At 41.7% G+C, this 19,675-nt stretch overlaps 1 protein-coding gene across 11 annotated transcripts in view; it reads left to right on the forward strand.

Moving 5' to 3' along the window:
- The window catches only part of col13a1 (collagen, type XIII, alpha 1), an 81,348-nt gene that overhangs the window by 33,572 nt on the left and 28,101 nt on the right, over positions 1-19,675 (forward strand). For 6 of the 11 annotated variants that reach the window (XM_030772959.1, XM_030772968.1, XM_030772960.1 and 3 more), the window contains exons 3-13: positions 1,219-1,226; positions 5,781-5,807; positions 8,974-9,009; positions 10,841-10,867; positions 13,038-13,088; positions 16,000-16,035; positions 16,581-16,607; positions 16,963-16,989; positions 18,756-18,782; positions 18,891-18,917; positions 19,029-19,055. In XM_030772959.1, coding sequence (XP_030628819.1) covers positions 1,219-1,226; positions 5,781-5,807; positions 8,974-9,009; positions 10,841-10,867; positions 13,038-13,088; positions 16,000-16,035; positions 16,581-16,607; positions 16,963-16,989; positions 18,756-18,782; positions 18,891-18,917; positions 19,029-19,055 — 320 coding nt within the window. The remainder of the gene's footprint in view (positions 1-1,218; positions 1,227-5,780; positions 5,808-8,973; positions 9,010-10,840; positions 10,868-13,037; positions 13,089-15,999; positions 16,036-16,580; positions 16,608-16,962; positions 16,990-18,755; positions 18,783-18,890; positions 18,918-19,028; positions 19,056-19,675) is intronic. The other 5 variants (XM_030772963.1, XM_030772964.1, XM_030772965.1 and 2 more) reach the window with 5 other exon arrangements.

Raw genomic sequence — 19,675 nt, forward strand, 5'->3', positions numbered from 1 at the left:
GTCATAGGTTGACTGAAATCATCGATTGGACTTGTGTCTTGGTTTTCCTGTAATTGATTTTGTCTGGTAACGGAGACTTTCCTGATTATTCTAGTCTCAAAAGGCCACAAGCACGTGTGTGTGTGTGTGTGTATTGGGGGGGGGGCCTACCTGCCTGAAGCATCTAAGTGATGTATGAGCAAAAATCCTGTCCCACCCATATGCTTTTGATGAGAGATGGAAAGGTTTTCATTTACAGCAATAACCAAAACATCATTTTGAAAAAAGAGACACAGATGTTTTTTTTTTTTTTTTTTGAGGGGTATTGGTGTGGCTGACACACTCTTCAGTGAGGTCATATTATGTTATGTTCTCTGTCCACAGCCCAAATCATCTGCACTTTTAGGGCCATCACAGACAGTGCCCTCTGATCTTTGCCTTCCAATTATAATCAACTGAGAAAGCTCTTTACTTTGGTTACGATGCTGATTTTGGACCGGCCCAACGGTTTCCCCTAATTTTACTCATCGGTTTAACCTCCGCCCCCTCTGTAGTCCAAACATGGCTTTCCTGTTCGGTACTTGACCCTTTAAGCTTTTCCCCATGAATAAAGTGGTCAGTCACTTCTACAAATACTGCATTTATCATACCTAGGTGTGGTAGGTGTATGTCATGCCTGGAGAAGTTGATGAATTGTTGAGTATCGGTTATGTGGTCTGGTGCGGGTCTCCCTCTCCCACTCAGCTGTCTGTCTTTGAGCTAGTGGGCCGTGTCTTTCTGACGCAGCCAGGGAAGCCGCGGTGTCTCGGGAGAGTTCTAGGTCTCCTCAGCCCCACTGATCTACTGCATGTACGAAGACGTCTGTGAAATGAAATGCCTCTGAATGTGTGCTTAACCCCGCAGCCCGGCCCTTAGTTCAGTGAACGTTATCTGCTCAGTAGTTCAACGAGGTGTTTTTTTTTTTTTTTTTTGTCCTTGTGAGTCTCTAAAGGAATATTGACTAGAGATGATGAGACTGCATTTCCACTCCAAGGTGCGGTCAGATGAGTGTATGGAAATCACACTGCATTTGTCACCGTTAGAACTTAAGTTTTATAACACGTTGGCTGAGGAAAAGCCACTAACAGTCCAAGGATTGTATTTTATTGATGGGCCGTGTTTTAGAGATCCAAACAGTCTGTGTTGTGCTGTATGACTAAATCTTTCTCTCTCTCTCTCTCTCTTTTTTTTGTTTTGCAGGACCTCCTGTAAGTAGAACTGGTGCCAATCTGATGGGAATGTGGTAAAGTGAAGCAAACTCTGTCTGTCTGTCTGTCTGTTTGTCTGTCTGCCTGTGTTTGTTTGCGAATTTGGACCCTAAAGCATTCCACGTTGAATTTTCATATCCTCCTGCATTGGTTACTTTGGCAGCATCGCTTTGAATGCACTTTTGAGGGTGAAACTGCTGTGTGTCTTTCTTCTGAGATGATGTAGTGGACATAAAAAAAGCAAAAAGCATGATTTCAAATGCCGTCTGAGCCCTCTGACAGAGAGCTTGCTGCCGCTCTCCCCGTACTGACGCGTTCGTGCAGTACGTGCAAGTCGTTTTTTCATGTTAGGCGTCTTTAGTTTAAAATACATTTTGGATCATGAATTAAGATGTCAAAATGATGAATTTCTCATAAACACCATTTGTGCTTGGCATTCTTTTTTTTTTTTTTTTTTTTGATGAAACCGTTAGAGACGTTACCTCAGCACTCTGTCTCAAACCTGTTTCTTTCCATTTTAGTCATGCGCATTTCCAAAACCTCATCTCTTGTCTGTTCTCCTCACGTCTCTGAGAATCCTGGCCCTGTGGCTGTTTTAGAAAGGAGGTTTTGGACTTTGTTTGCAGTTGTGTCCTAAACAGCTCAGTTAACATGCTTTCAGCTTCTTAAATATCAACGAAAGCCCTCCCCACTTTAGTCCATCAAGTTTTAGATTTCCTGTTAAGAGGAAAGAGGAGAACATCTTTTCACGTCCTGGGTATGATCCATCTCCACCATTATCTACATTGCTGTAATTAATGATAAAACGGGGGAGCGTTGTAGTCAGGAAGCCAAAGCGTAAGTTTGGATTGAATTTGGATTTAGCGCCAGGTTATCAGGTGTAACCTGTTAATCCAGACACCCTGGAGAAAGAGTAGGGTTGAATGGAGCACCTTGGGCTGGAGGGCAGAGGGAGTAGAAAGGCTAAAATTAGGCTCGACTGCGACAGCTGCGTCCCAGCAGTGAGAAACTGAAGGTCGAGCTCCTGCTCTTAGCTGTGGCAGTGATAAATGAAATAACCGCAGCCAGGGACAAACACATCATGAAGGAGTGGACCCCAGGGTTCAGAACAACACACACACACACACACACACACATAAACATGCACAGGCAGACACATAGACGCACTCACACACACACACACACACACACACATAAACACATAAACACGCACAGGCAAACACATGGACACACACACACACACACACATAAACACACACAAACACATAAACATGCATAGGCAAACACATAAACACACACATAGGCACACAGGCAACACACGCACACACACACACACACACACACACAGGCGAACACACACAAACACACACGCATGCTCACACACACACATGCACACACCAACACACACACACACACACACACACACACACATGTGCATGTGCACCCGCCTGCTCACACTTGTACATACCCCTAAGCCAAATCACACTGAACTGTAGAATTGAAAGGGCCATTCAAACCAAGGCCATGACATATGAGGCTGTTACAGTCACAGACTGAAAAAGCTGTCACTTGTTGACAGAGTGATAATAGATGATTAATACAGGTAACAGCTAACCAAAGTCAAGACATGTTTGGATTTTAATTTTTCATTATTCATTTCTCAGAGTCGCTGCCAATTTAAGGACATAACAGTTCCCTTTTCCATGAATCTGTTAATGGTCTAGAAAATCACCCTGTTAAGTTCTATCAGTTTCAGAACAAATTTAATAAGCTATACGATTAGTCATGTCATTTGCTTTCAAAATGCCTGGTGCGAGGATTGATTGGCAATCAGTCGCAATGTGACTTAATGGCGCTATTTGTTTTCAGCAGTGCGAGGAGACACCATGGCAGCCCTGTTGATTGATGCCTGGTTTCAGCTTGTCTTTACACGCCGGCCGTTGCGTTGGCCAATGGCGACTCTGAGAGGGGGCAGGGCTAAAGTATACCCAGTTATCCCAAGCCTCTGTTTACATAAGTCTATGTTAAGATAACACACTTACTCATGTGGTTGCAACTGCACAACTTCATGAAATGGACCCTTTCCTGTTCTCTGTAAGGGAACACTCTGAATGTTTTAAATACATAATTGTCTGTCATTCTTCACAGGTCAGGCTCAGTGGGCCTTAGCCCTAGCCTTCTCTGTGGCCAGGCACGTTCAAAACAGCCTTCAACAACAAACGGCGACAGGAAACAGCCTCAGATTGATTTAAAAATGCGGATCACGAAAGCCTAACAACCATGGAATACTGAATAGTGCTTATTCTCCCTCTGCTCGATTTGCGAAGGGTTGAATTGTGGAATCCATCCGTGATAAGTGTGTGTATTTCTCAGGTTCCTGACCCGCTGGATGTCCAATCCCATTGTGTCCCATTTAGTCAGTGTCAGTCTCATTGCTGTGAGCGTCATCAGTGAGATATTGGTCAATCATTTAGACTTATCTACTCTGGATGGCTCAAGTCATGTGACCATTGCCTTGGACATTTTAACCATTTCGGTTATGCCCACTGTGTTGGTCACGTAGAGTTAGCTTCATAAAAATCTTAGGAAACTCTCAGGAAATGAACTGCCTGGTAAAACAGGCATGTCATGACAGCAGGTGCAAGCCCCGACCGCTTTATTGCATGTCAGCCGAGCCTTCGGTGGTGTCCGCGGTTGACGTGGGAAACCCTGGACTAGCATCGTTCCTCTCCCCATGCCCATAGAGTGCTGTGGGACTCAGGAGGCCCTGCCGCCCCCCCTCTGGGGAGCCTCCTCATTTACCCAGCAGCACACCACTCCAAATCAGAGCCACATGTGCTGTGCTACCGTGGAGCTCCAGTGAGGGGTTCTTTCCGGCTGGGTCACCTTTGACCTTGCCAGATGCTCCTCTGGGGCACTGTGTAGCACCCAGCGGCCAATAGGAGAGCGTACCTCTGAGCACCTGGGATTTCTCATCAACTCAACACATGTCAATCTCACCAAAAAACACATCTCACATACGTCTCTCACACACACACACACACACACACACACACACACACACACACACACATACACACGTACACATCACGCACAATGTAGTACCCAACAGAAGCTTGTTCCCCCTTAGGTCTCTGCTCTGAGAATGTTTTCTCTCAGCCCTACCATACAGCTTTACGCCCAAATACCCTAACCTCTGGCCCTTCACAGCCTGCTTCACGTCACAGACATCGCATCTGGAAGTACTGGGAACAGGCATCTATAGTCCTATTGTGACCACGACACAAAAGATTTTTCTGCACAATAAAACTGGACCAGACTGTGTGACAGTAGAGCGGTATTTCTGGCATCCTTGCGTTATTGCGTTAATAAGTTGTTTTCTGCTTGTTCTGTTTGTTCTCTCTTATTAGCGAACTGTGAAGGAGTCCAGGCGTGAGATAGTAAGGATGTTTGTGTCTCTTGACAGAGTCCCCCTAAGGACTTAAGCTTGACAGATGACTTCCCTTTCATGACTATAAGCCCAAAATAATGCCACACAGGTAGAAACAGAGGGAAGAAACAAGTGCTGCTGTATCAGGTGGTTTTCAGCAAGCATGAAAGAATGTTTTTAAGAGACCAAACATCTATTATTAATTCGATAATTGTCAGCTTGGTGGAAACATTGAGCTCAATGTCGAGAGCGACATAAGGAAGCACCTATTGAGTTCTCCTCTAGTGTATCTGGTTTTTAACAGGGTCCCTCCTAGACATCAAGAGAGCCTCTTTTTCTTGAGATATTTGTTTTTACATGTGTTGAGTCTAAAGAGGAAAACGTCGTGTGGTGTGTCATGTATTTGTGTTAGAGAGTCAATAGAAAACTTTAAAGAGGTTTTTGTCAGTAATTTAAAAGGAGGTTGTACCGGTTAGTATCAGTTAAAATGAAGCGTCCAAAAGTTGTCCCATTTAGATCTTATATTGATTCACATTTAAATCAGTCTTCTTTGCATGTCTTCTGTGCATCTGAAATGGTGATTTCTTTTAAATGAAGATGTTACGCCCTTGAATGACAGACTGTGTGACTGACATGTTCCGATACGCGTGGTAATATTTTGAATGATCTGCACACTGTAGATTTAGATTCTTCCTCTTCATGTTTGGTAAGCATGACATCTCGATCTCGTTGAAGAATATTTGAAAAAGTCAAACAAAATTCGTGTCTTTTTAGAGGAACGTTTTTAATTGTTATTCTTCCTTTTTTTTTTTTTTTTTTTTTTTTTTGGGAATGCTTATGAACGTTTGCCTGTTTGCAACATCAAGCCCAGCCACAACAAAATGAATGTTTGTGTAAAAACTTGTGCAAAAAAAATCTGCCTGAAATACCGCATTCTACCGCATTATTATATTGCGAACTAAATTGTGTAGTTTCAAATAGATCAAACACACGGTTTGTAAATGAAGTGTGTTTGATCATGGCTCGGCTCGGTGCTGCGTTCCTCTTTGACTGTGTAGGACTCTTTCTGTGATGTTGCCAGATTTGCTCTCTATGTTATACCCATTTCTCTCACCCTTTTTCAGGGTCCGCCTGGACGAGCTGGCTTTCCGGTAACTGTCTCATAACGTGTGCCCTGTCTATCTGTCTCTCTGTCTATCTGTCTCTCTGTCTGTCTGTCTGTGTGGGTTTTATAAAATATCCTCCTGTTCTCTTGTGTCTGTCTGAGAAGCTGCGTGTTGCTAGCCAATTCAAAACGTCTAAAGGAAGCATTTTGAATTTTACGTTGTATTCTCCGATGAGATGATTTAAACTTGATGCAACATTCAGACAGCTTCTTAGATTGGACACTTAGAGATCTCTTTTCCGCAGAGGGACTGAGTATACACTGGCCTTAATAAAAACTGAATTGAGTTTAATTTGTGCTTTATAATTCGTAAAGAATACAACAAATGGGAAATTTCAGTCCAGTTAAGCACAATGTAAGAAAGTCAGCCCGAGACAAACTGAGTATTGCTTGACAGACATTTACAGCAGTATCTTCTCAGACCCTCTGCCGCCTGCCCGGACCGTCCCCTCTGAACCTCTGGCGTAACTAATGTGACTAACTTAGACCTGGACACATCTGGTCTTCATCACTGCATGTTCTAAAAAGGCCATCTTAGATTTGAACTCTGTTTCCACCTGCCATTTACAACCTGCAAACCTTCCTTACTCCTGACAGGGCTGCTTGTGAAATCCAACTATGTAGTCAAATAAAGAAACTCACACAGAAGTAACAGCTCCTTCAGGGATTACTTGAAAGGTTTAGTCAAAGTTGGGAAGTGATCCCAGCCAAGGTTTTTGATTGATGGTGTTGCTGAAATGCTGGAAAATTCACTGCAAGCGCTATTTTGTTAGAAATTAAGGATGTGGGTTTTGGAGAGCACAGCTCTTGCATTTTCCAACTATTGTTTCTACTAGATTAGCATGTGGGTTAAAAGATCTTGCTGGGTTTTTACAGTTAGAGGTACTATTCATTCATTCACAAGTATAAAGCAATCACATATAAACTGAAGGAAAATACACTTTCAAAACAGCTATACTGTTAGATATATCTGACTTCTGAGTCTTAATTTCTTTATGATACCTTTTTGTAGAATATTTGTTTTTCATTTTAAGGCCTTCAGAGACGTCGTTTAGAAAGGTTTGAGAACAAACATAATGCCGTAATATGAATCCCTGCCTTATTTCTCTGAACCTCAGGGACTACTGTTTCAAAATAGTAAGGAAAAAGACATCTTGAGCAATTTTAAGAGAGATGGCCATGAAGAAATCTCTCTTTGACTCCAGTGGGCAGCAGCTCAACAATAGAGAAACCTCTTCAAGCTCTGTTTGCTTGAAGAAAAATTGTGCATTGGCTCTTTGAAAAGGACAGTTGCAGGGCAGATAATGTTCTCTGGCTAAAGAAGACCGCTGGAAATATGCCTGGTCCAACTGAAACCCACCTTTCCATCAAATATATGAAATAGCTACCTCCACTGAGTCTCAATAGATACCCATGTTATCTGTCCAAGTAACTGTGACGATTTCTAAATGAACACTCTTTTACCTGATAAATAAACTTGGAACCACAAGCACTTTAGGAAGAGGAGAAGATGGATTATGTTGTTTGAGAAATGAGGTCTGTCCTCAGGTTTACAGACATATGAAGTTTAATCACTTTGTAGGATTCATCCAAGTAAGCAATATTCATCATTTACCTCATTTTTTCAACATGCCATTATATACTTTACATAGCTCCAGTCAGTGTTCAGCACCTTGGACAGTGCTGTTCGGAGCTTAATTTTTTGCCAGCGTACCCCCTAGAGACAGTGCTCTTTTATAGTCAATAAATTCTAAAGTTAGAATGAGTCTTGGACATGTATCAATGTAGGACATTTCATCTTCCATCTTTCAGTCTAAAGATTTTAACAGCAATCAGCATTTTCTAGTTCATTCTAACTGCATGCCAGCTTGTTAGATCATGTTGCCAGCTGCATGTTAGGAGCAAATAGAGGTAGGCATGTGCTCAAGGGAGGTACTGTTCACCACTCAGATTCCTCCCAGACTCTGTCTAAGATACAGCGCAGAAAAACGGGCTGCGAGGACTTATGATGGTCGGGCCCCTCCCCCGGCTCCACCCACTCTGGTGATATGCTGCCATGACGAATCGCCAGAACGAGTCGTCAGGAACTTATCTCCAAGCAATGCACCGAACCAACGGGTTACAGCACACATTAAAAGAAAAAAAAAAAAAAAAAAAAAGAACTTCTGCGTATGAGATCCTTACACTCTGGCAACTGTTTATGGGCTTTTAAAGCTGTGTGAAATGAAGGGATTTGTACCAGGAAGGGATATATATAAGGAACATGGACTTCCAGTTTATTATAATGTTGTTAAGGGCGTTTATTAGGTTGAAATATGGATCCCATACACACTGTTTAACATCAGAGTCACAATGAGGAATGCCTCACACAGAACTGACCGCATATTTCTCTTAAATATCATTGTTAGGTTGAAGATGCTGAGAGCACTGAAAATAATTTTAAATACAAATTTCCCCTATATTGATCAAATATAGGTGCAGAAATCAAGTAACTGAAGAATTGTGCCTTATGTTCGGGTTGCATTGCTCCTGTGAAATCCGTCAGTAAGAGACACTACTCGAAATTCTGCATCACTTTCATTTTAGTTTCAGTTGCTTCTTGGGGAATGCCATAGTATGGTCAGCAACACAAATGTCATCAAATGCAAGATTATTGAATGGGCCTAAATATATATATATATATATATATATATAAAAATACTTTATTAACATTGCTTGTCTCACATATTATAATAATAATATCATTGATGAGGTTTGTTGACTGACCACCTCCTGCTCTCCGTGCATTCAGGCTTGCGGGTCTTGCATAGTTGGCCTCAGTACTCAGTCTCTGGCATGTCTGCATTGAAACTTCAACCTACCATCAAGATAATGCTTGGGAATCCATAGCATTGTGTTAATAGTCACACTGGTCAGCTTAACTTTACTCCCTCTTTCTGCGTTAGTCGAAGACATGCAGTCAAACTCATATGACAGAACCCTTTTTTTGGTGAGAGGTAAAATAATGCATATCAAAACAAGCCTCAGAGAGCTCGCTCACAGCTCCACCCTGTTAGTAAAGTTAAGCTGTTGGTAGTGGCTATAGTTTTAGACATCCATTCTGTCAGCATCATTGTTGAAACCTCTCCTCTAAACTTTGCATTGATCATTAGGGAGACAAAGGAGCAATGGGCATTCCTGGAAGAATGGTGAGTGATATGACAAATGTTAACAAACAGTTAGCAGTCTGTAAAGGCCGTCGGCGGCATTCAGCGCCAAGACAATGATATCGTGTTGGAACAAGGTCACAGTAGCCTTGATGATAAGATAATGACTTTGTTTTAATGAGCGTAACATTTCTCCGTCAGGGTGTATGCTTGGTGCAGATTGAGAAACAGTAGTTTCTAGAAGTGGACTCATTTTGTTTTCCCTAAGGCATTCGAGCTGAGTCTCAAGATTAATTATGGCAAGTTTCAGGATAATTTTCTAGAACAACGAAAGAAATGTAAATCCACAGTTTAAATTTAGCCTATTTTTAACTCTTTATCTCAACATCCAGAGTTACATTAAATAACGTTTGCGACACGAATGTGAACTTCAGTAATTTTTCTGTCAGAATTCTAAGGTATGCAATGATTTATCCTTTGCTAAAGACCAGGACATATTTTGTTATCTTCCTGTATATTTTCCAATTTTAAATATAATGCAAGTCCACTTTGTGGTTTCAATTATTTGATAAATGTTTGTAGGTCTGAGTTCTCTTCTCTTTTGTTTTATGAGAAACACATCCTCTTTTTTTTTTCATTGTGATTTCACTTGCTTCCAAATGTGTTTTGGCTGCTCAGTTCTTATTCACCTTAAAGTGGTTTATGTCTCCAGTCGTAGACAATAGGCCAGACAAGGGGGAAACTACTTTGGCTGCTTGAGACTTCAAGAGCCCAAAATCAATGGCTTGGTAAAGAGCAACATTTGGAAAAGAAACGCAGGATATTTACTAAAACACCCACTGGGAGACATCACATGCACACATATTTCATTTTTAAAATGAGAAAAGCAGATTTTCACCCCAAATTTTCTATCCTATCTTGCTCTCTGCCTCCTTGTTTATTATGATTTGTGCACCTTTTTTTCAACAGTTTTTTTTTTTCAAGTTAATTTGACTTCTCTACAAAAGTTTTTCTTTTTCAGTCTTCAGTAAAGTAGATACCTAAACTAAAAGATAAACAGAGAACATTTAATCGAATTATGTCCAATATTCAAAGATCATAAATGATTTGTAGAACCTTCGACATAGCGTTATAGAGCACAGAAACTGTAGGCGGTGGATCTATGACCTAAATGATATGTTTCATGAAGACTAGACTAGTTCTTGCTCTCAACTTTAGAACTGTATTCTAATCCTAGAACATATTCAGCAGTGTTTGACAGGGGGTTTGATTGAAAATGGGGATTAGGCTTAAAGAGAAGATTCTATAGCTGTGAGTCTTTGTGTGGTCGCTGATGCTGGAGTGGACCCCAGTATTTTTTTTCGAGAAAAACAATCCCTCCCTAATAGCAGGTTTTAGCGGCACAGCTCCAACTGTGAAACCTGAGCAGAGCGCTCCATATTTCACACAACATAAAGCTACTATGTGGTCCTATAGATTCTCACAGGAAGTGGCTTATCCCTCTCCCCCTAGACCTCTTCCACTGACAATCTGTCTGGGAGAAAAGTTAACAGTCCTTGTGTCCACAATCCATTGCTCCCTGTAGCCAAAAGTGTAGCACAGAGGTCTGGTCCAAAGCTTCAGAACCACTTAAGATTTTCACATCCCTTTTACTCGCAATATTACTGTTCCCTCCCTCCACCCAGCCCAGTTCCCAGTCCAAGGCTTCCATTCCTCAATTTTCCCAGTGCTCCCATTTCCCTTCCTCATGACTCCCCCTTCTGAGGCTGGCTGCATGCCTGTGTCCTCTGTGTGTCTCTCTAACCCCGGTTCCTCTCTCTGTCTCTCTCCTTCACCCCCTGTGCATGCGACTGTATCTGCTGTGACTGACCAGGGCTTAAAGGGATACACGGGGGAGAAGGTAAGTGTGAGACACCGCGCATGCCTGTGTAGAACCCAGAATCTGTGGCTCTTTCTGTCGCTGGCTTTTGTAAATGCAGAGAAAGGAGGTTGGCCTTCTTGCTTATCAGACAGTGCATAACGGGTACGGTGATTTATGTCAAAGAGTCTTTGGTTTCTGATAGGCCTTGTGGGAGTTGTTGTCTAAACGATTTTTTCTGACAGTGGTTGGATTGCTTTAGTTTATTTTCTGTAAAATAGCACTGTACAAACTGATACAGACTTACGGAACACTAATTTAGGACTCCCTGTGGTAAGCAGAGATATTTGTGGAATGGAGCAAACTTAAAAAGGCTATTGAGAAAAAAAAAAAACTTTAAAAAGTCAGTAATCAAAAGCATAGCGATGCATTTTAATAGGATTTAAGGAAGCCTGATCCTTTCAATGAACCAATTTAGTTTGAGTTCCTGTGGTAGCAGTTGGAATCTTAGCTGTTGCAAAAACAAATCAGTTTGGCAGGTCCCATTGTTTCAGTACAAGAGAACAGCTTTGTGGGTTTCCTTTCATCAGATTGGAATGATTTGTGATTTCTGAGGTACTACATGGAGCTAGAAAAGAAACATGTGTACCATCTTTCATTGCAGCTATGACGTACTGTAGCACACACCAGCAAAATTTTGCTCTGTATATGAAATTATGGGAACTTTGTGAGAAACCGAAGTAGTAATGTAGCCATCAAGTCTGTAAATGGAGAAGGAGACTAGGCATGGATTTTGGAAGGATTTAACAGATCCCCATCCAAAACAATCTATTGACCTTGCTCGTATTTCTATGCATCGGTTGTTTAAGTGCACTTCTGGTCCGTTTGCTTTATGTGCGGTTAAGTCTTGCTTTCCATCTGGGAAAAACAGCGACGGAACCGTAGAACTTCGCCATAGATCTTTATTAAATAGGGAAACAAGCTATATGGGCCTGTAATCATGCCAAGTCAAAGGGACACATAAAACCCAGAGAGTGTCTGTCCTGACATTCACCGCTCAAAGCAAAATGAATTCTGTGTTATGTTGGAAGCGCTAGACAGACGGAGAATAAGGTCAGAGGTGGAGTAATTGGAAATGGATGGGTTTGGGCATCCTGAGGACCATGAAAGTAACACTTAGCTCTCTTTCGGTGGTTAAAGAAATTCATACCTACCACTGGGAAGAGAATTTGCTTTAGATTGTAGGTTCAATTGGTCGCCCGTTTCTAGCTGCCCAGAATGTGAAACGGAAGCTTCTCAAAGGATATCTCTTGGTCTTTGGATGACCTGTCGCTAGGATGTCTGTGAGATTCTGTGGGTAATCATAAACCTTTTGGGTTAAGCTGAAAATTCTTCCCCTTTTCCAGTGGCTTCAGGTTTTTTTTTTTTTTTTGCCCATACTCGATGAGGGTTCCATTAATTTGGATTTCCAGTAGCCGGGGGATGGGGTGGGGGGAGACTCTACAGATACTTAAGACCCAGTGTGAAAGCAAATACTTCCCCCCCAGATAAAACAGGTATTCACTTAGAAACATTAAAATCACCTGCATTTTGATGGATGGTGGGACCATCAAAGAGGTCTCTCTCTAATCGAATTTTTGCAGGCGAGAGAGCTAATTAGGGAAATTAGTTCTGGAAACTTGAGAATGTTCCGGTCTGGTCTTAGCGTGCTGTGGGATTGTGCCGGGAGGCTCAGTACAATGCTAGAAACAGGCCGACACCGTGCAAATCACCCAGTTTGTGCCAGAGAACCAGTCCACTGAGCCCGCCGCTGTTTACTCAGCAGTACCGCTTACCCAGCAAGCCGAGCGGTCGAGGATTTAAGTACGACCTTGAAACAAGAACCGAGAACAGTTCAGTCAAAAGATTTTTTTTTTTTTCAATGAGAAAACAGCGTCTACCCCACAGACACCTGCATATTCTCTTAAAATGTGTTTCTTTTTTCTGTGAAGAAAAGAATTACGTTTTGCAGATGTTTTACCAGATATTTTAACAATATTTCTCCCGTTTTGAGATGGATCCACTCACTAAAGCACTAGTGTTTTTCTTTACTTGTTTTTCCTCACCTGTACCTGGAACTAGATTAGAAAGAGCAACGTACTCAAGGGTTTTTTTCCCCCCTCTCTTTTAGTTACTCTCCTCAGTCTCTCTCTATGTTTCTATCTGTTCTTAGGGAGCCCCAGGGGAACCAGGTTTGTCAATCATTGGACCGCGAGGACCTCCTGTAAGTGTTTTTACTGTCTCTATTAAACTTTCATGTTGTCTCTCTCTGCTACTTTTAATGCCTCTCTGTAGAGGTAGATTTAAGTATAGAACCTGCCAACCAAGCGAAGAGGTCAATTTTTTTTTTTTTTTAATCTCTTAGAGTTTTCTTTTTTTGTTTTTCCCTTCTTTCCTCCCAACATTTCTGTTGAAGGTTCTGCTGTATTCAGCTTTCTCTATGTCTCCCCTTTTACAATTAATCTCTATTTGTCAAATGAACAATTCTGCTCAGTTTGGAAGTGTGAGAGTGTGAGGTTATCTCAATGTGTTACATATGAACAATTGGACCAGTAAATCGCCATTCTCTTACTTTAACGAAGCAAAGGTCTCCTCCTATTCAAGAGCACAAAAGCACTTGCAGTGTAAGAACTATGCATATGGACTAAGAGAGATCTAGTGGAAATGACCACTTTAGCACATTGTATGGGAATACTGATTAGCGGCGGAGGGCTTTGATTTCCCCGTAATGATGGTTATTTGGAATCCCAACTTCATTAAGAGGGGAAACGAGCACATTCAGTATACTCGGATAATGACCCGGACACTGTGCTCTCTGATTGCCTTCGATTACAGTCTATCTGTTAATGAACTGCTGGCATGCCATCAGATGAAACCGGACTTGCCCGAGACTTAGCAACCTTTCTCTTTTCTTTCTCTTAGTTTGTTTCCAAACAGCAGTAAGACAAGGGGCTAGTATTTCACCCTTGAAACCCCCCCCCCCCCCCCCACAAACACACACACACACACACACACACACACACACACACACACACTCCCGACGACATCCACACCCCACCCCACCCCTGTTCATTCAGCCGCAGTCGAGCTCACTGGATCGCACAGGGTGGGGCTGGCAGACGGCTCAGACAGAACCAGACATCTGTTTTTCAGCTCAATGATTACACGCCTTTCTCTGTGCCCATGCCCCTCTGCTTGTAATAAGGCATTTCTAATGGCCAGCAGGCAGGTAAAGGGAAAGGGGCTGTACTTTGAGAACTAGAAACAGAAGGAACTGTCAGTAGAGGGCTTCTTTAAACGGGGGAGTTCTCCCAGCAGGTGAGGCTGACAGAAGAGGCTTTTTGTCGACCTCATGGAGGTCAGGAGGTTGATTTTTGGGAGAGATGTGGTGAGGAGAGAGGAAACGACAGCTTAAGTCAACCAGGTGAAGCCAACTGAGTGACTATAACATCCATTTTCCACCGGACAATGAGAACATTAGCCAACTTCTTCATTAGGTACACAGAGAATGCAATTGGGTAGTATCTGAAATAGGGAGAAAGGGAGCTTTCTCTGGTCTAATAGCAGTATTTGATTTCAGTAGTTTTTAGTCTGTCAATTTTTCAACAGGTTTATTGTTTTCATGATGCTGTCAGGAAAAATCTGTCAGTTGACAAACCTTTATAAATTTCAGTGACCACACAGAGCAGGAATAACCCAGTAACAGTGATCAAACACCCTTGTGTTTGCAAACTGGCAGAAAAATGTGTGATGTTGGAAGAGAGCGTTTGACAGTTGTGTTTTGAGTATGGTGGTTAAATGATTGGAAACATGTAATGCTTCCCCATAATAACATTTAACAATTCAGTCAAATTTAGCCCAGAATAAAGATATTTCTGGAGATGTTGATGCACTCTGTTAGGTTGAAAGAATCAGAACGGAAGGGAAAAGAAAGCAGAAAAGTCCATGGCCTTCAAGGTTCACGCTCAAACAGACTAATTTGTTGTGCTCAAGCAGGTTTCCTTAAGATAGCATCATAAACCAAATGTTTTTCTCTTACGCAAACAGGTTGCAATTTTTATCCATGAGACATATAGTGAACTAACTATTTAGGGAGTGTGTTCTGATAATTGTCATTTGCGATACAAGTAAAAGCTTTTGTGTGTATTGCATAGAGTGCTGTACTGCAATTCACTGGGATTGTCCAGTTGTGGATCTCCATCTGAACAATAATTTTGACATGCATAGCCACCCACATGATGTTTCCTAGAACAGTGAGTCCAAAACTTAAAAAGGAGTTAACGCCTTAGAACCTCACCAGTTAGCTTCAACACCACTAGTTTTGGAAAGACATGACAAACTGCTGGTCTTGTATTCTCATAAATTCTCTCACAAATTATCTTTTCCAGACCTCAGATTTCAGTTCCTCTGGGAGATGGAGAAAAAGGGAAAAAAAAAAAAAAAAAAAAGCAATCAGCAATTCTCCTGGTAACTACATGCGTGGTAGACATATAATCTCTGTCATTAGCTACACTTACCTCTCCCTTGTAATTTTCTCTGTTTGCCTCTCCTGCCCTCCCCTCTCTTTTTTCTTTTTCTTTTCTTTTTTTTTTTTCTGGGGTATTGAAAAGCCCCTTCCTCTCTCGTGAACAGTGGGATTTTGTCCACGTAAGCAAACGGAACATTGTCTGTTGGAACGACTGAGCGCTAATTGTTATTAATGTCTACTCATTCAATTTATTGGCTAGCCTTTCTGTTTCTGTCCTTCCTGGATCAGTGCAGCCCCCCCTTTACGTAGTTTCCCTCTTCCTCACATCCCTCCTCAGCGTTGGGTTTCAGTGTGTTTTCTGCCCCCCCCAACCCCCCACCTTCCCCCCCCCCCTTTTTTTTTGAGAGCGACGTTCATTCTCTTTCTCCATCCCACACACCAGGTGCTCCCAGCAGGCACTGGAATCTCTCTGTCTTTCAAACTCAATTACTGCACTTCACTTCCACATTTCTGTGGAGGAGGGAAAACCGGAGCTTTTAATGCTGACCTTCATTCATCGAGTTCACATCAATCTTTTTTTGTTTTTGTGTAGAAAATAATCCAACTCCTCTCTCTTTCTTTCTCTCTCTCTCTCTCTCTCTCTCTCTCTCTCTGTGTCTCCCCACAGGGACAGCCAGGGACAAGAGGATTTCCAGGTTTTCCGGTATGTCTTTATGACCTAAACCCAAATGAGCTAGTATGTACTAGGAATTTATTTGTGAAGCTCCAAAGGACAGAGGTGTCCATTGTTAGCTTGTGGAAAGGCAGGTTCATAGAATCGATCATAGGGTCTCTTGACTCTCTGTATAAATGCCATGTCACAGAGCTGCTGTCTTTTAAACTGTAAGTTAAAGCAATGTAAAAGTGTATATGCTCTCCATGTTGTAGTCTGTCCGGGGGGGGGTTCTGTGCTGAAAGGATCTTTTCAGGTGTTTTTTTGCCCACTACGACCAGCGAACTGCTGGACACGTTGGGAGGGCTAAACTCAGATACAGGAGCCTCACTGTTCCTCCAATGTGCTACTATTTTACACTTGACTTGTGCCATGACCTGACCCCTGGAGGAAATACCGATTGTGTTCCTCATAAACATTCACATATCGGTGTACCAGTCTAGACAGGACTTCAACTGTTACACCGTGCTCCTCCATTAATAGTGCTTCTCTCCCTCTCTCTTTCTCTCCCTCTTTTTGTTCCCTTTTTATTCAAGGGGCCGATTGGTTTGGACGGGAAGCCTGTGAGTTTTAGCCACGTTTCTGTCACATGTTTTGACTAATTTTGGACATTTTGGGTATTGGAACTTGAGGTATAAATTATTTAGGGGTAATTGGTAATGATGGTCGTTACTATAGTGATGAAGGATAATTATGATAATAGTGATTATGGCAATTATAGTAATAAATCTACTATTATTACAATCATTATGACAGGGGATGTAATGAACGGTGAAATAAATATACCCTGCCAACTTCCTATGGGGTTATTAGCTGCACTTCAAAAAAAAAAAAAAAGAAAGAAAGAACATGTGAGAGCTAAATAGATGTTTATAGGTTATTTAGTCATGTGACCTTTCCCCCCTTTTTTTTCTGCAGGGACAAAATGGTCTGAAAGGTGATATGGTAAGCATTCACTAAGAATTTGCAAACAATTAGAGTCTATCATGTGTATTTATAAGTGTAAAACTGTCTTTAATTAAATAACTAATGCAATGCCGCAAGCAAACCCTCTCCTTTATAGGCGTGTGTGTGTGTGTGTGCACGTGTGTGTGTGTGTGCACGTGTGTGTATGCCGATGTGTGTGTGTGTGTGTGTGTGTGTGTGTCTTTGTGTACGTGTCTGAATCAAATGTGTGACGATCCAAGTATACCGAAATGACGCATATTATGGGTTCTTGTGTTTTCTTTATGTGTCGTGAAGTATTGTTGCAATGAACTACTCTGGGATTAGCCATCAGTAACACCTTAAGGACCTTATCATAAAGAAAATCATATCCATGTCCATATTACTCAGCGGAAGACAGTTTTTGTAACCTTCGTGTTTATCTTGCTTTATGAGTTTAGCTGTATGATGCACAGGGAAAATAGTTATGGGGGTTTGATTTATTAGTGTGAGTAACTGGATAACAGTGGGATGTATTTGCTCATGACAGAAGACCGTTCAGTTAAACACAGGTTTGACAAAAGAGAACAAATCCCTCAGCTTTCATTAAAACTTTGGCAGCTACCAACGTCAAAACAGACTTTTTCCACCTCTCTGTTTATTTTAGTAGATTTTTTTTTTTACCATTACCCAAGGCCTGTTCCTCAGATGTTGAAAGAGATTAAGAAATCCAGAAAATACAGAAATACACGTCCCAAGCATTTTGTAGTAGTTTTTTGATGTTTCAGCACAGACCCATGAATGATTCTAACAACTGTAAAAAGGAGCGAGGCATTCCTCAGACAAAGCGCCGTAAATTAAAGTTAGATTCTCCCCGATCATTGTGACACCTTTACGAGTCTGAATCGCTCGTGGACTGTTCCCCGCGGAGATTTCTAAGCGACATGCACGGACTCGCTCGCCCTGTTCAGACGTTGCCAGGCCACCTTCATCTGGGATTTTGATTTATTCTTTTATTGATAAGTTCCTTCTCAGATTCACAGCCCCCCCCCCCCCTCCACCCGCTCCCTTTCTTTTTTTCGGATTCCATCGAAGAAGTTGATACCTTGGTATTTCTGGACGGACCCAGAGAGCACCTTGGAAGACAAAATGCTTAAGAAATCTTTGGCCCTCAAGCTGTGTCTCAACACCCCAGCTGCCAAGTTTGAAGGTCTTTTCCTGCCTTCCTTTCAAACCTGCCTTTTTTGTGGGGGTTTTTTTTTTTGGTTTTGGGAGAATGTGTGAGTTGTCAGGGGGGCTTTTGTTTTATGAAGAGTTGTTGTGTTGTTGGCCGTGCGAGAGTAACAGGGGATTGTGGAGAGCGCGCTGGCCCACAGAAGCTCATCCACCGCTTCCAAAACAATTGACCAACTCTTGGATGAGCACACTGTCGAAGTGCATAGCTGAAGCACTGACAAATGTTTCTGCCATGATCCACTTTCCACTCTCTACCCCAACGCAAGAGTAGTCAAAAAATAATTTATAAGACACTAAAGGCTACAGTAAAGACCACACTATTTGCGTATGATTCAAAAACTGTGCAAGTCTGTGTTAGAGCGAATATCACCTTTAGTTCTTTTTAGGACATAGTGCACAGTGTTGCTCTCACAACCGCGATGATTTTATGTATATGTGTGTGTGTGTGTGTGTGTGTGTAAGGGAGAGAGAGAGAAACAGCTGCTTAACACCTCTCTTGTGAAGTAACATTTTTTTTCTTACGCTGCTACTCTATTACATATATTTTCCAGGGACCTCGTGGCCCTAAAGGAGCCCCAGTAAGTCCATCTTTCTTATATGTGATATAACCGTCAATTTCGCACATCTGGAACTGGCTTTCAAAGTCTGTTTGATATTGATAATAAAACTGATTCATTTTACAATAGGGTGAACCAGGTCCTAAAGGAGAAAAGGTAAGTCTGTCCTTTAAGTTAAGTTGACAATTTTCTTAGTGAGTTGTGTTGACCTGTGAGAAGTGAAAATAAATTTGATTTTTTTTTATTTTATGTATTCATTTTTTGCAGGGTGTTTGTGGTGACTACACGCATCGGGTAAGTAGACGCTAGGCCGCGGTAACGGTCTCCATAACAGGTTGTGATATCTTTCTGTGCCTTAAATTGGAGTCTTATTTACCAACATCTGCTTGTGCTGCAGCACGTATGTTGTTTCTCAATTTGTCTTGTTTATCCCGGATAACAACATAAACAAAGTAATTGCTTGTCCAAAAAGTGAAGGAAAGGGAAAAAAAAAACAAAACAAAACAAAAAAAACGACAGCAGCTCTGGACTGACAAATCGTTCTGGTCCATGATGGGGAGCATATGTAGCATGTGCAGAAGGAGGCTCACGGGGATAAAAGTTTGAATGAAAACAAAGCAATTGCCGTGGCAACGTGCCCAAGCCGTTTTGATAAGGGCCTCTATAGCTAGGTGCCAAGGAAAAAAGCTCTTGCATGTGGTGAAGCATTTTTTTCTTTTAAAATAAACTTTATCCAATTTCAGTTGCCAATTCCAAGATAAATGAATAATAATTAATCTGTTTTCCACGTATGTGTACGAGCTCTTCCCCGGACTGAACAAAAGGCCACGTAAGAAGAAATAAATTTCAGGAATTCGTACTGAGTGAAAGACTAAATGAAGTTTTCATTTACTGTCAGTGAACGTAGCGGTTTT

Source organism: Chanos chanos, chromosome 4 (assembly GCF_902362185.1).
Source record: "Chanos chanos chromosome 4, fChaCha1.1, whole genome shotgun sequence".
Lineage (NCBI taxonomy): Eukaryota > Metazoa > Chordata > Actinopteri > Gonorynchiformes > Chanidae > Chanos > Chanos chanos.